Source organism: Tachysurus vachellii, chromosome 6, assembly GCF_030014155.1.
Source record: "Tachysurus vachellii isolate PV-2020 chromosome 6, HZAU_Pvac_v1, whole genome shotgun sequence".
Classification (NCBI taxonomy): Eukaryota; Metazoa; Chordata; class Actinopteri; order Siluriformes; family Bagridae; genus Tachysurus; species Tachysurus vachellii.
Window position 1 is genome coordinate 18784106 of NC_083465.1, and position 13839 is coordinate 18797944.

A 13839-nucleotide genomic window follows, 5' to 3' on the forward strand; every position below is an offset into this window, starting at 1 on the left:
AACGAACCCCATACTTCTAGTAGTCTGTTCCAGACATACAGACCCTCAGCATGGCCACTCCACTCACTGACCAGGAGAAACGCAAGCAGATCAGCATCCGTGGGATCGTCGGAGTCGAAAATGTTGCCGAGCTGAAAAAAGGCTTTAATCGCCACTTGCATTTCACTCTGGTGAAGGACAGGAATGTGGCCACACCACTTGATTATTATCATGCCCTGGCACACACGGTGAGAGATCACCTGGTGGGTCGCTGGATCCGGACACAGCAGTTCTACTATGAGAAGGACCCAAAGGTGAGGTCACAGGAGAACAAAATAGGGCTTTTATTCTAGCATTTCTAAATAAGAAGGATACAACTCTTTTAATTATCTTACTACACCTCCTCTATAATGTGCTGTCCACCTATGATTAAAGTTCTTTAAAGGCAGTAAAGATGGGGAGTATACCAAGAAACCTGAGTAGATATTTGAACCAAGGAATTCCAAAGGAAAAAAAAATGGATGGTGGGTTCACTTTATGAACCTGTCAGCGACCAACATTTCTACTGGGAATGAGGTGTCCTTTGCGTTGTCTGAAAGCAATGACCTCTCCAATAAATGGTAAACACTTATAAAAAGTTGGCCAGAAACTATTCTTTACAGGAATGCCAGAGAGAAGTTATTGGTTTCCTTGAGGCCGTCCTGTCTTTTATCCACATTTTCTATAGCTTTCGTTTAATTTGTGTTAAAATAAAGGAGTGTGATATAATGTTCATTTCAAAATTCAATATATTTAATCTTTAGGTTGTAATTCAAGCAGTACAAATATGAAAAACTTGATGCGGCTTATAGATGTTTCATAAAGGTGAAGAAATTTTGATCATAAGTCATGCTGCTGTGTTCTTCAACATATCATAATGCAATAAAACAATTCTTATATTTATCGTATTATTGGGATTAAGTTGAATTTTGGCTGTGTTGTAAGGGCAACTAACAATGAGATAAAGTGAATGTTTCAAAGTATGGAAGCTAGGACACGTGGTTATTCTAATATTGTGGAATAACATAAAAAATACATATAAACACATATATCGTGTATGTCACATATATAAATGTGCAACACATCATTTATTTTTACATATAGCGCATATGGTTTTATGTTCCACATGATCATATGTGAGTCACATCTGTAAATCACATGTGCAATTTCAGAGCAAAGGATGGTGAAATTTGCCCTTACATCTTTTTTACATGATCACCTATTACTCAAATTATAACATAATCATTTTTGAGCAAAAGGTTGCAAGATCTGGTTCTTTCTTTTTTTTTTAAATATTGTAGATTATGCACTTTTGTATTCAACATATCTGACTGTTTTTATTGAGCTCTTAAATTTGTGACAGGTCAAGCTGGTTAAATTATTAAACTGGGAAATATTAACTAAGAAAACCGGTTAAGGGTGATTAACATGTTTACATAACTAAGTAGGTGCAAATATGTTACAGCTTCTGTATCAAATATGGGTATTTCCAGTATCAATCATACTCAGTATATTATGCTTTTCTGTACTATTGACTGGAAACATTGAAACATGTGTTACAGCGTGTGTATTACCTTTCCTTGGAGTTCTATATGGGCAGAGCTCTACAGAACACCATGATCAATTTAGGACTGCAGAATGCATGTGATGAGGCCATCTATCAAGTAAGAATGTGTGACAAAATAAAGGAGAGCACTGATTACTTTGTTTACTGAACTGCGTACACTCGATATATCTGATTTCTATGAGAAAATGTTTACTTTCCTCTATCATTTTAGTTGGGATTGGACATGGAGGATTTGGAGGATATGGAGGAGGACGCGGGATTAGGGAATGGAGGACTAGGCCGGCTGGCAGGTCTCACAGTTTTTTTAGTTCTCTGCCTCAATCTGTCATTGTTCCTTCCTTCATTCCTTCCTCTGCCCTTCTGTGTCTCCTGCTGCTCTTGTTCTTCTTAGTTCCCACAAGGCTTTTGCAGCGTCTGTTACTGCAAATGTCATTTTTGATCTTGAAGAATGTTAGCAGAACAGGCAACCCCAGGCCAGAATGAGAAATTAACGACCCTAGAGACATGCAGTATTTTATTTCCGTAGAGAATGTTTCTCCTGAAATCATATGAGCATTTTATTGTTGCTCTATGGACCACTCTAATCATTCATTACTATCACTGTGCAATCTAATTACAATAAGATACAAACCATCCAGAAATCTCAGATGAACCATAATTAGTCTTACTTCCCTTCCGTGATTTACACCTGATTATCCTACTTTAGTGTTGACAGACAAAACAAGTTCAAACTGGATCTAACTTCCTTGACATGTGTATATCCTCGTCCATTTATATGTGTTTATGTGTTCATGTTTATAGCATGTTTTCTGGACTCTATGGCAACTCTGGGCTTAGCTGCATATGGTTATGGGATACGTTATGAGTATGGGATCTTCAATCAAAAAATCATAGACGGCTGCCAGGTAAATAGCCAAATTGACAGTTGCTTTGCCAGTCACGTCATGTAACATCATATATAATATCTACATTTGAGAGTTTGATTTATGGGCCTGTTGCAGGTAAGATAATTTTTGTGTGTCAGGAGTGTAACCTTTGTGTGTGCATGGGGGAACAGGGTTCACATTGCTGATAGCAGGGAACCAATAGAAATTGCAGGCTTGAATTTTTAGTTGTTTTTTTTTCAGTTACACAGCACATATACAGTACAGAACTTGTGTCAGGACTGCAAACACATGCCTGGACTTTAACCAACAGAGATCTGATCACACACGTACATTGGTTGTGAAAGTCATGTTTTCCTGAGTATCTTACTCTTATTTTGGTGTATATTTCTATTTATTATTTTATATTGCAGCTGCATACTGATGGCCATATTAAATGTATTAGGTTGAATGTCTTGTGCATTAGGTGGAGGAGGCTGACGATTGGCTGAGGTATGGAAACCCATGGGAGAAGGCCCGTCCTGAGTACATGTTGCCAGTGCATTTTTATGGACGAATAGAGGAGACTGAGGAAGGAACTAAATGGGTTGATACACAGGTCTATTCCTACAAACACACTGGCACCAACATTATATGATTTTTCAGTGCAATGAGCTATACTAGATATACTAACTGTCCACTTCATTAGGAACACCTTTACACCTGCTTATTTATACAGTTGTCCAATCGGTCAATCATGTGGCAGCAGCACAGTGCATAAAATTATGCAGATACAGATAAAGAGATTCAGTTATTGTTCAAAACTAACAGAATAAAAATTTCTGTAACATTAACCTTAGGCTGGTTGTTGGTTACAGATGGGCAGGTTTGAATATTTCAGATACTCCTGGGAATCACATATACAACAATGTCTCTGTGAGAGGAGGGTTTGCAGGCTGAAACACCTGGATGACAAGAGAGTTCAGAGGAGAATGACCAGACTGGCCTGACTGATAGTAACACTTTTTACAACCATGATAACAGGAGCGGAATCCAATGTGGTTCTTCTGCTGTTTTAGGCCATCCACCTCAAGATTCAATGATTTGTGCATTCTGAGATGCTTCTCTGCTTACTACTGTTGTAATGAGTGATTATATGAACTATATCTTTCCTGACAGCTCAAATCGATCTAGCCATTTACCTCTGACCTCTCTAATCAACAAGACTGTTATTCACTCAAAGTTTTTCTAATTTTCAAACTATTCTAAACTAAACTCTAGAGACTGTTGTGTAGAAAAATGATCAGCAGACTCTGAAATACTCAAATCAGTCCATCTGGCACCAACATCCATGCCACAGTTAAAGTCCACAACTGAAGCTCTTGATCTGTATCTGATTGTTTTTATGCATTGTGTTGCTATAACAAGATTGGCTGGTCACACAGATAACTGTATAAATAAGCATGTGTACTGGTTTTCATATTTATGTGGACAGTGAGTATATGTCGTTATAATGTCTTCTTTTAGGTTGTTCTGGCTATGCCTTATGACACGCCCATTCCTGGATACATGAACAACACTGTAAACACAATGCGCTTGTGGTCTGCACGAGCTCCCAACGACTTCAACCTTCGAGACTGTAGGTGATCAGTCATATGTATACGTAGTGCTCTGATCAATTACACAATAAGTGTTCTTGTGTATTTATTGTTATCCTCAGTCAATGTTGGTGATTACATCCAGGCTGTTTTGGACCGGAACCTGGCTGAGAACATTTCCAGAGTGCTCTACCCTAATGATAATGTGTGTTCTGCTTATCCACTCCTTTACAATGTGCTTTTATGCCTATTATTGCAAACTTAAGTACAAAATCCTAACAAAACATATCACAGTATATAAAGTTACTCCTTAAAATAGATTTAATATAGAATCCAGCTGTAGTATTAAAATTCCATGGCATTTTGTTGCCCTGTAGTTTTTTGAAGGTAAGGAACTGCGACTGAAGCAGGAGTACTTTGTGGTGGCAGCGACTCTGCAGGATGTGATTCGGCGCTTTAAAACCTCAAAAAAGAGTACCTCTGTCCCCCTGTCTTTTGACAGCTTTCCTGAGAAGGTTTGTATAACACTGATGATGGAATGGAAAAAGCCATGTGTTTGTTTGATTGTTTGTTTGTTTTTGAGTCTACACACTTATGTAAAATCTGGATTTGAGTTTACACCATGTTTGGAAAATGATCTTCATATGAATTTGATTCACTCTGATAGTAGAAGAAAAACATCTTTCAAGTGGAAAAAACTGTCAGAGCAGGGGAAAGCTGTTTAGAATTTCCACTTAAGAGAATTCAATCGTTTGGAAAATATGCCAAAACCAGATAACATGGTGTTCTTGTAGTATGTCTTTTTTTCATTACTCAGAATATAACAGCAAACCATTAAAATGATTTATGGTTGAGTTCTTATTTAATTTCCCTGCAATGTAAATGCTACATGATATATGCCAACATTTACATCTTTTATCAGACGTAATCTGTTCCACCCTATCATCCATCACCCATATTGGCCCATCACTTGTGATGCTTTGGCACCAGGGCTGTGAAAGATTTACTGCAATCACACTTTTCTACCCACGTACCATCTGAGCTACTTAACTAAATTTGATTTCTTTTAATGGTTTTGAAACATTGTTTGTATGTGTGTTTGTATCTTTGCCTTAGGTGGCCATCCAACTGAATGACACACACCCTGCCATGGCTATCCCTGAGCTAATGAGGATCTTTGTGGACATTGAGAAGTTGGACTGGGCCACAGTGAGACACCCATATGTTAACAATGTCTTCATCTTATAGCTGTTCAAAATATTTACATTTATAGCATTTGCCAGGCACTTGCATCTAGAGAGACTTACAGAAGTGCTTTGTATTTTCCAGCAGAAACATATCCCTAGGCATAAATAAAAAGACTAGGATCTAAGAAATCTAAAATCTAGAAATATTAAGAATACTATCAGGGTCTACTATCAAACTAAATTAATGTTTATAAGAAGCTACTACAGCAAAAAATATGCTTGATGTTAATAATAATATTTAATATAAAGTGGTACTGTAGTTCTTCTGACTTCATTTCTGTGTGAAGGCATGGAATCTCACTAGGCGCACATTTGCATACACCAATCACACCGTACTCCCTGAGGCTCTAGAGCGCTGGCCTGTCCATCTGCTGGAGAAACTTCTTCCACGTCACTTACAAATCATCTACCAGATCAACCAGATACACCTGGATGTGAGTGTGAAAAAAATACAGATCACTTTTTTTTTACAATGGACTTACATAGAGAATTATAGCAGCCATGTATTTGTGTGTTTTCGTAGAACATAGCATCCCTGTTCCCTGGAGATATGGATCGTTTGCGCAGGATGTCTCTAATAGAAGAGGAGGGTGGGAAGAGGGTGAACATGGCTCACCTGTGCATCATTGGATCCCATGCTGTTAATGGAGTCGCTATGATTCACTCCAACATCATTAAAAACGAAGTGTGAGTCATATATAGACCAACCAAAAATCACCAGACACATAGATCTAACAAAGATCAGAGACCTGCATTCATAGAATTCAGTGATATCAGAAACAAGGTGAGATTCTTGTACACATTTATCCTACTTCATCAAGCCAGTGAGGTTATATTTTTCCCTCCTGTCAGATTCCGAGAGTTCAGTGAATTGGATGAAGACAAATTCCAAAACAAAACAAATGGAATCACACCACGGCGCTGGCTCTTGCTGTGCAACCCCAGTCTGGCTGATCTAATTGCAGAGGTAACACAAAAAAATCTATATTTACATTTTTAAAATATTTACATCTGTAAATGTTTCTACCAATTATAATCATATAATTGTAAAGACCCAAGAAAAACTATAATTTGCAATCTAACAATGAATTGCAAGAGCTTCCTTCATTTCAGTCTTACAGTTTCTTACAACTTTCTCTGCTGAATCACTGATGTTGCATTTGTAAGTCTTAGCATGAGAACATTTGACTGGTGAGACATTTGTTATTGGTGTAAGGCCTGGCCTTACTGTGTTCTTACTGAAATGTGAGTTTGATAGATAAAAAGGATGAAAAATAATATATTATTTTAATAAATATAATAATATAATAGATAATAAATAAAAAAAAAAAAGAATCTTTAGTAATAAAAAATAAAAATAAAAATTTGTGTTCATAAGAATAATGTATAAAAGTTTGTTTATTATAAAACAGACCTTGGAAGTATTATAAGTATTATTTATTCAAAGGTTTACATGAGTAAATGAAACTCATCATTTTCTGACAAATTCTGCCAAACCCTGACGGTAACATGTAACATTAGAGTTATTGTGTACCTGATCCTTGAGGGTGGTGAGGCATTCTTATCTTCCGGTGTGTTTGTGTGTAGATGATTGGAGAAGACTATGTAAAAGACCTGATGCAGTTAAAGAAGCTGAATGATCTGGTGGATGATTACGAATTTATCAGAGATGTAGCTAAAGTCAAACAGGTTTGGACACATACTGTGACTACTTATGCACATTATATACCTCAGGGTGTATGCATAAACTCATATAAACAAATTGTCAAGAAAGAACTGCACTGTAACTGCACTGGTGCTTACATTGTGGTTATTGATCGTCTTTGTGTATAGGACAACAAGCGGAAGTTTGCACAGTACTTGGAGAAAGAGTACCAAGTGAAGATAAACCCTGCATCTATGTTTGATGTTCAGGTGAAAAGAATTCATGAATACAAACGACAGCTCCTCAACTGCCTTCACATCATCACTATGTACAACCGTATGTACTGTAGATAACATAAAAACATGCCTTGAATGTCTGTGCCCTTCTGACTTCTAAGCTTTATTCTTGTAATCACTAATTGTTAAAGTGCACACAGAATTCAGGTGTAAATATCAGGTACACACTGGACATGATGCACAGATGCTTTCGTGATGTGTTCTGTCTCTTTTCTAGGCATAAAGGCCAGACCAGCAGCACCATTTGTACCACGCACTGTGATTATTGGTGGCAAGGTAAAATACACAATTTAATATACAGTAATTAAAAATATCCATTGATTTTGAAGTGTCTCATAATGTAATATATTATAATGAATGCACAGCTGATAAATACATCCAGTCTTCAGCAGGCCAGTTTGATTGAGTCAGTGCCCAATAAGCCTCAAATGTACACCTTTGCTGTTTTAGCTTACACACATTCAAGATTCAGTATGTCCCGCAGATGCTTTTCTGTTCACCACAGTTGTAAAGAGTGGTTATTTGACTTACTATAGTCTATCTGTCACATTGAACAAGTCTGGTCATTCTCCTCTGACTTATAAGTATAAGGCATTTCCACCTGGATGCTTTTGGTTTCACACAACATTCTGTGTAAACTCTAGAGGCTGTTGTGTGTGAAATCTAATTTTTTCTAAAATATTCAAAGCAGCCTATTTACATATGTGTTTGTGTGTATGTAGGCTGCGCCTGGATATCACATGGCTAAGATGATCATTAAGCTCATCATCACAGTTGCAGATGTGGTCAATAATGACCCCATTATCGGTAACAAGCTGAAAGTCATTTATCTGGAGAACTACAGAGTGTCTCTGGCAGAAAAAGGTAAATTCTCACACAACAAAATTTGAGGGTGCATTTAAATGCACCTTATGCCCACAACACAGGGATGAGCAGTATTTATAATACATTTGTGTTGTATTATATTATTTACTAGCCATTAAACACTATGTGTAATAACTTAAATATGATTTTTAACTTTGAATCTTTGAATCTAACTCTAATTTAGCATTGAAAATCCATACACAAGTGTAAAACCAAGTTAGAAAAAGAATGCCCTGATTTTTTTATTTTCAATATTTAATATCAGACTACAATTCCTTAATACATCTTGTCTTTTAGCTGTTTTCTCTTATTTTAGCAAATAACCAGAATTGTATATATTCTTTTTTTTTTCACCCATGTGAAACACCGACATTCTGTGTGTGTGTGTGTGTGTGTGTGTGTGTGTGTGTGTGTATACAGTGATCCCAGCAACTGACCTCTCTGAGCAGATCTCCACTGCAGGCACAGAGGCATCAGGCACAGGAAATATGAAGTTCATGTTGAATGGTGCGCTGACTATTGGCACCATGGACGGGGCCAATGTAGAGATGGCAGAGGAAGCAGGCCAGGAAAACCTCTTCATTTTTGGCATGAGCGTGGAGGAGGTGACAGCCATGGACCAGAAGGGGTATTGAGACAGGAAGATTAAGTAAGAAAGTAAATGGCCATATAGTAAGATATGAACTTATTTTATGTTTTTGTGTAGATATGATGCAATGCAGTACTATAAGAGCATCCCAGAATTAAAGCAAGTCATTAACCAGATTAAAAGTGGATACTTCTCACCCAAACAACCAGAACAATTTAGTGACATCATCAACATGCTCTTCAACCATGATCGGTATGTGATATGCACAGATTCATTATAAACACTATAACCCAACACACTGCTATATTATCTTCATTAATGTATTTTAATGTCTGTGTAAATACCAATGTCTTTCAGCTTTAAAGTCTTTGCTGACTATGAGTCCTATGTTAGATGTCAGGAAAGAGTCAGTGCTCTGTATCAGGTAACAACACACACTCACTCACCTAAACTCCTTCAATGCATATATACCATTCTAAATTCACAGATTCTGACTACATTAAACATCATAAATATAATGCTGATGTTTCCATTTATAACTTCATTTGTGTGTATCAGAATCAGAAAAAGTGGACGCAGATGGTAATTAAGAACATTGCTGCTTCTGGAAAATTCTCCAGCGACCGAGCAATAAAAGAATATGCCACTCAGATCTGGGGGGTTGAGCCAACTGACCTGAAGATCCCACCTCCCAACGAGCCACGAGAAGCGATCGAAGAAACAGTGCGTGCACTTCGCAAGATGTGACATTATGCACACATGCTCAGTGTTACATTGTTGGCTTTCATATAATGATTTACTGTTACAATAAACAGCATAAGCTGACTGTATACATCTTTTAATGGTCATTGATGTTTTCCATTTTTAAATTTTTAACCTTCTTTAATAAAAACAAGGTTAATATACAGTGTAAAAAGTGAACACGTTTATTTTCCCTTAAGTCTTCAATGAGTTTTTAAGACCCACTTTTTTACTTTCCACTCGGTGATGTATTTGATGTCACACAGACTGAAACATGAAAATTAACATAAATTAATTGAGTGCTTAATTTTAATAGGTTTGCTACAATGACATGTATAATACCACTAAACATAGTACAGATGTACAAAGCTGAAAAACAGATCACATTGTTAGGGGTGCAGAGAACTGCGTGGAACTGATCAAGGCCTATTATCCGATTGGATAAAAAGGTGTAAAACTGTGGACAAGAAGCCGGATCAGTAATCCGGAGCACACAAGGAGGAATGCAACTAGCCAAAAGGTGACCTCAACAATAATGATATTACCGATAATAATGCAAAACCACGGTGATGATGGCAAGAGTGGGGTGAGAGCTGGTGCTCCACACCCGAGCGCCCAGAGCGCTTCCCACCATGCAACAGGCTCACACTGTTAGCAGTGAAACAAAGAATAATGTCCGCATTAGGGGACACGCCAGCAAGAAATGCTCACTGCAAAGATGAGGATGGGGGACCCACTACTCATGGTTAAAAAATAAAAATAAAAAGACAAAAGACAGAAAGAGAGTCAAAAAGAGAATAATTTTAAATTACCATATCTGGAAATCATACTCATACTTTGTATAGTTAAGGTTATTTGAACCTTATAAATATATAATGTACAGGATAAATCCACTGCAGCAAAACACAGAGGAGTCTCTAGCACTGTACTGTATTATCATAGGGCCTTTCTGTAAACTTTTCTCTTGATAGAAAATCATATTAAACCCATGGCATTAAGACTGTGCTTGTACAATATATTCTCACATTGTCACAAATGGTATGTTTGGTATACAACTGAAGTAAAAGCATTTTATTTAAAATGAAGGACAAATCCAAAACATGACTGAAGATCAAAAGAGAGAACAGGCAGAAGTCGAGTCAAATCAGCACGAACAGAGTTAATAATCTGGAACCGGAAACAAGAAGCAAGGCCAAACTTAGCAAGTTATGGCAAGAACAAGTATATGTTCCTGGATGATGTACTTCATCTAAGGGCTCTTCTTTTAAAGGTTTGTCTTGAATCCTACATTTAGCCCATTCAAAAGAGAGATATGTCCATGAGAGCTTTAAAAAGATGACATAGAAATGTCTTTTAAAAGGAAACTACACAAGATCTACTTGGTTAGGTCATAGAGAGCGGTCAGGGCTGAATTGGAAACAACACAACACATCGTCTTCTGTGAGGTAATGAGGAGTATATGTACATTAATCTACAACACCTACTGAAGCAATGTATTGTATAACTTTCTCCTTCCATAATTTTTCACAGTAAACTCATTTAATGTTGAAGATCAATATAAATGAAAATGCTACAACCTGTCAAGAAGCGAGTTGTGGAAACTAAACAACCTCACAACATAGACAGCAGATGGTGACAAAGACTAAAAGGCTACAATTTTATAGTCTCTCCATTTGTGTAGGTGTCACAGGCAGTGTCGGCGCCAGAGAATAGAGAATGAGGGGGCCTCATGTTTAACTGGGGGGCCTATCTCGTTCACATACTATTACTATTATTAAACTTCAATAAACATAATAAAATATTAAACGTGAACTGTAAACTATAATTTATCATGACTCTAAAGTGCAAGACTCGCGAAAACACACGCAAATTAGCCACCAGCATATAACCAAACGTACTAAAGCAAAAAGGCATCTTACCTTTAGAAGAGCTGCAGGCGACGAGAGGAGGAATTAAATTTTTGAAGAACAAGGTCCTTCAACGAATGGCGAAATTTTTTCGTAAGGTCCCGCTCAAATGCAAGATGCACGAGTTGAGACTTACGAGTGTGGCTCATTGCTCGTCTGTGGTCCGTAAAAACGTTCTTTAGTGCCGAGAAGGAGTTCTCACACATGGCAGTGGAGGCCCCGAACGTGACCGCAACTTTTAGCGCAGACAAAACACTTGGCATAGCTTCCAGAACTTTGTGTTGTTCAGAAAGAAGTCTCATAACCGTCATTTTCTGTTGACTTTCCTCTGTCTTAATTCTGAAGATATATTGCTTTGCAAATGCATTCTGTTTCCACAATGGTGCAATTTGTTAAATCCATAATAGGGTTCATAGACTCAACATTTAAAAACGTCTCACTATCTATCCCCAAATCTCAGGCGTCATTGGGCATCAAGGAAGGATACACGCTGGACGGAGTGCCAACCCATCGCAGGGCACACACACATTCACTCATACACTAGGGACAATTTTCCAGAGATGCCAATCAACCTACCTACCATGCATGTCTTTGGACCGGGGGAGGAAACCGGAGTACCCGGAGGAAACCCCCGAGGCACGGGGAGAACACACACACAAGGTGGAGGCAGGAATCGAACCCCGACCCTGGCGGTGTGAGGCGAACGTGCTAACCACTAAGCCATTATTTTTTAAATTAACTTATACTCTTTATTCTTTAACCAGTATTCATGGTATAATAAAAGTAATTTGTAAAACATTTTTTAAAATTATTAAGTTCGTTATTATTTTGAGAAGTAAGGGGGCACAGTGACTCAAGTGGCCGGGCCACGCCCCCCAGGGCCCGCTCGTGGCGCCGACAACTGGTCACAGGGCATTGTATATAGATCATATAGAAAAAAACATTAAGGGGTCAACAGGTTAAATTTGAACTCTTGTTGGTATTAACTGTATTTAATCATAATCATGTCACACTGGGGTACAGGGCTAACACTACATTCATACCTACTTATGTTGTCTCTACAAATGAATGTGCATATTCCCATTCCCTTAATATTTTGTAAACAGTCAGTAACCTGGTAGCACTCTTATATACCGTCTACAGCCGTTCAGCGCTGAACCAGAAAACAAGCATGGCTACTAAGCAACAAGTCATTTAAACAGACAAATAATGACATTCATACCTACTGCACTATTTTGTCATAGGAGTGCAGAGACCTTACTCTAGTTCCATATAAATGCAGTTACAATAAATAAAAATTTGTAATTAGCTTGTTTTAAATTTTAATATTACATAATTATTTAGCTACCTAATTTAATTATCATGCTATGATATGTTTTAAGTAAAAAGTGAAATTTATATGTTAAAGACAGATCAATTTGTCATAATTTGTAGCAGTTAATTATCTAAACGTTTATAGACATTCATGTGCATTCTGTATTCGGATGTTTATTGTCCTGAATGCCATATAAAAAGAATGAGATAAATAAAGTACTTGAAGAGGCAGATTTATTGTAAAGAGGTAATTGGCAGACAGGGTGAAATAAGCACAATCAAACGTTTAAGACAGAAAAAAGTTCAAACCACAAGAATAATTATGGTATAATCCAAAAAATAAACCAATATAAGCATGACAAAAATGGCAATGTGGTCAGATACAGTGGACCTAAAAAGACTTTACCTGTTAGAATTGCAGGTAAATTAAACCGAGATCAATTGTGTCACATCCTTTTATACCTTAAATGGGCAAATGTTTACAACCAACCAACAAACAAAAAAACATATTAGGAGGAGAAAAGGAAGAGAAAACCCAAGGAGAAAAGGAAGAGAAAAAACTATTGGTTAAAGCATTTTTGGAATCTACCAATTTAATTCCACTGTTCCTTGCAAAACTGTTCCATATCTATCAAATTGTAAAGGGATTCCTGGTTCTCAGCCACCTTGAATTCAGTCCACAACTATTTTTTCTTCTGATGTTATACTTTTGTTGACTTGTATTTGTGCATCAGGCATTGTGAAGGAGGTACATTTTTTCTTCATTCATTATCATTTATAAATATAATATGCAAGTCCAAATAATTGTCAGCCTATGTAATCCATATAATAATAATAATAATAATAATAATAATAATAATAATAATAATAAGAAGAAGAAGAAGAAGAAGAAGAAGAAGAAGAAGAATAAGGGGGCACGGTGGCTTAGTGGTTAGCACGTTCGCCTCACACCTCCAGGGTCGGGGTTCGATTCCTGCCTCCGCCTTGTGTGTGTGGAGTTTGCATGTTCTCCCCGTGCCTCGGGGGTTTCCTCCGGGTACTCCGGTTTCCTCCCCCGGTCCAAAGACATGCATGGTAGGTTGATTGGCATCTCTGGAAAATTGTCCCTAGTGTGTGATTGCGTGAGTGAATGAGAGTGTGTGTGTGCCCTGTGATGGGTTGGCACTCCGTCCAGGGTGTATCCTGCCTTG

General features: G+C 37.5%; 1 protein-coding gene across 1 annotated transcript; it reads left to right on the forward strand.

Moving 5' to 3' along the window:
* The first annotated feature begins 5 nt into the window (after window positions 1-5).
* On the forward strand, window positions 6-9554 carry pygl (phosphorylase, glycogen, liver). The gene is made up of 20 exons (XM_060872722.1): window positions 6-293; window positions 1581-1682; window positions 1797-1875; window positions 2387-2490; window positions 2936-3067; window positions 3976-4087; window positions 4169-4251; window positions 4424-4561; window positions 5163-5255; window positions 5581-5727; window positions 5817-5980; window positions 6146-6260; window positions 6881-6982; window positions 7127-7274; window positions 7452-7510; window positions 7957-8098; window positions 8519-8726; window positions 8805-8939; window positions 9045-9111; window positions 9246-9554. The coding sequence occupies exons 1-20, from the start codon at window positions 51-53 to the stop codon at window positions 9432-9434; spliced, it is 2562 nt and encodes an 853-aa protein (XP_060728705.1). The 5' UTR covers window positions 6-50; the 3' UTR covers window positions 9435-9554.
* The last annotated feature ends 4285 nt before the right edge of the window (window positions 9555-13839 follow it).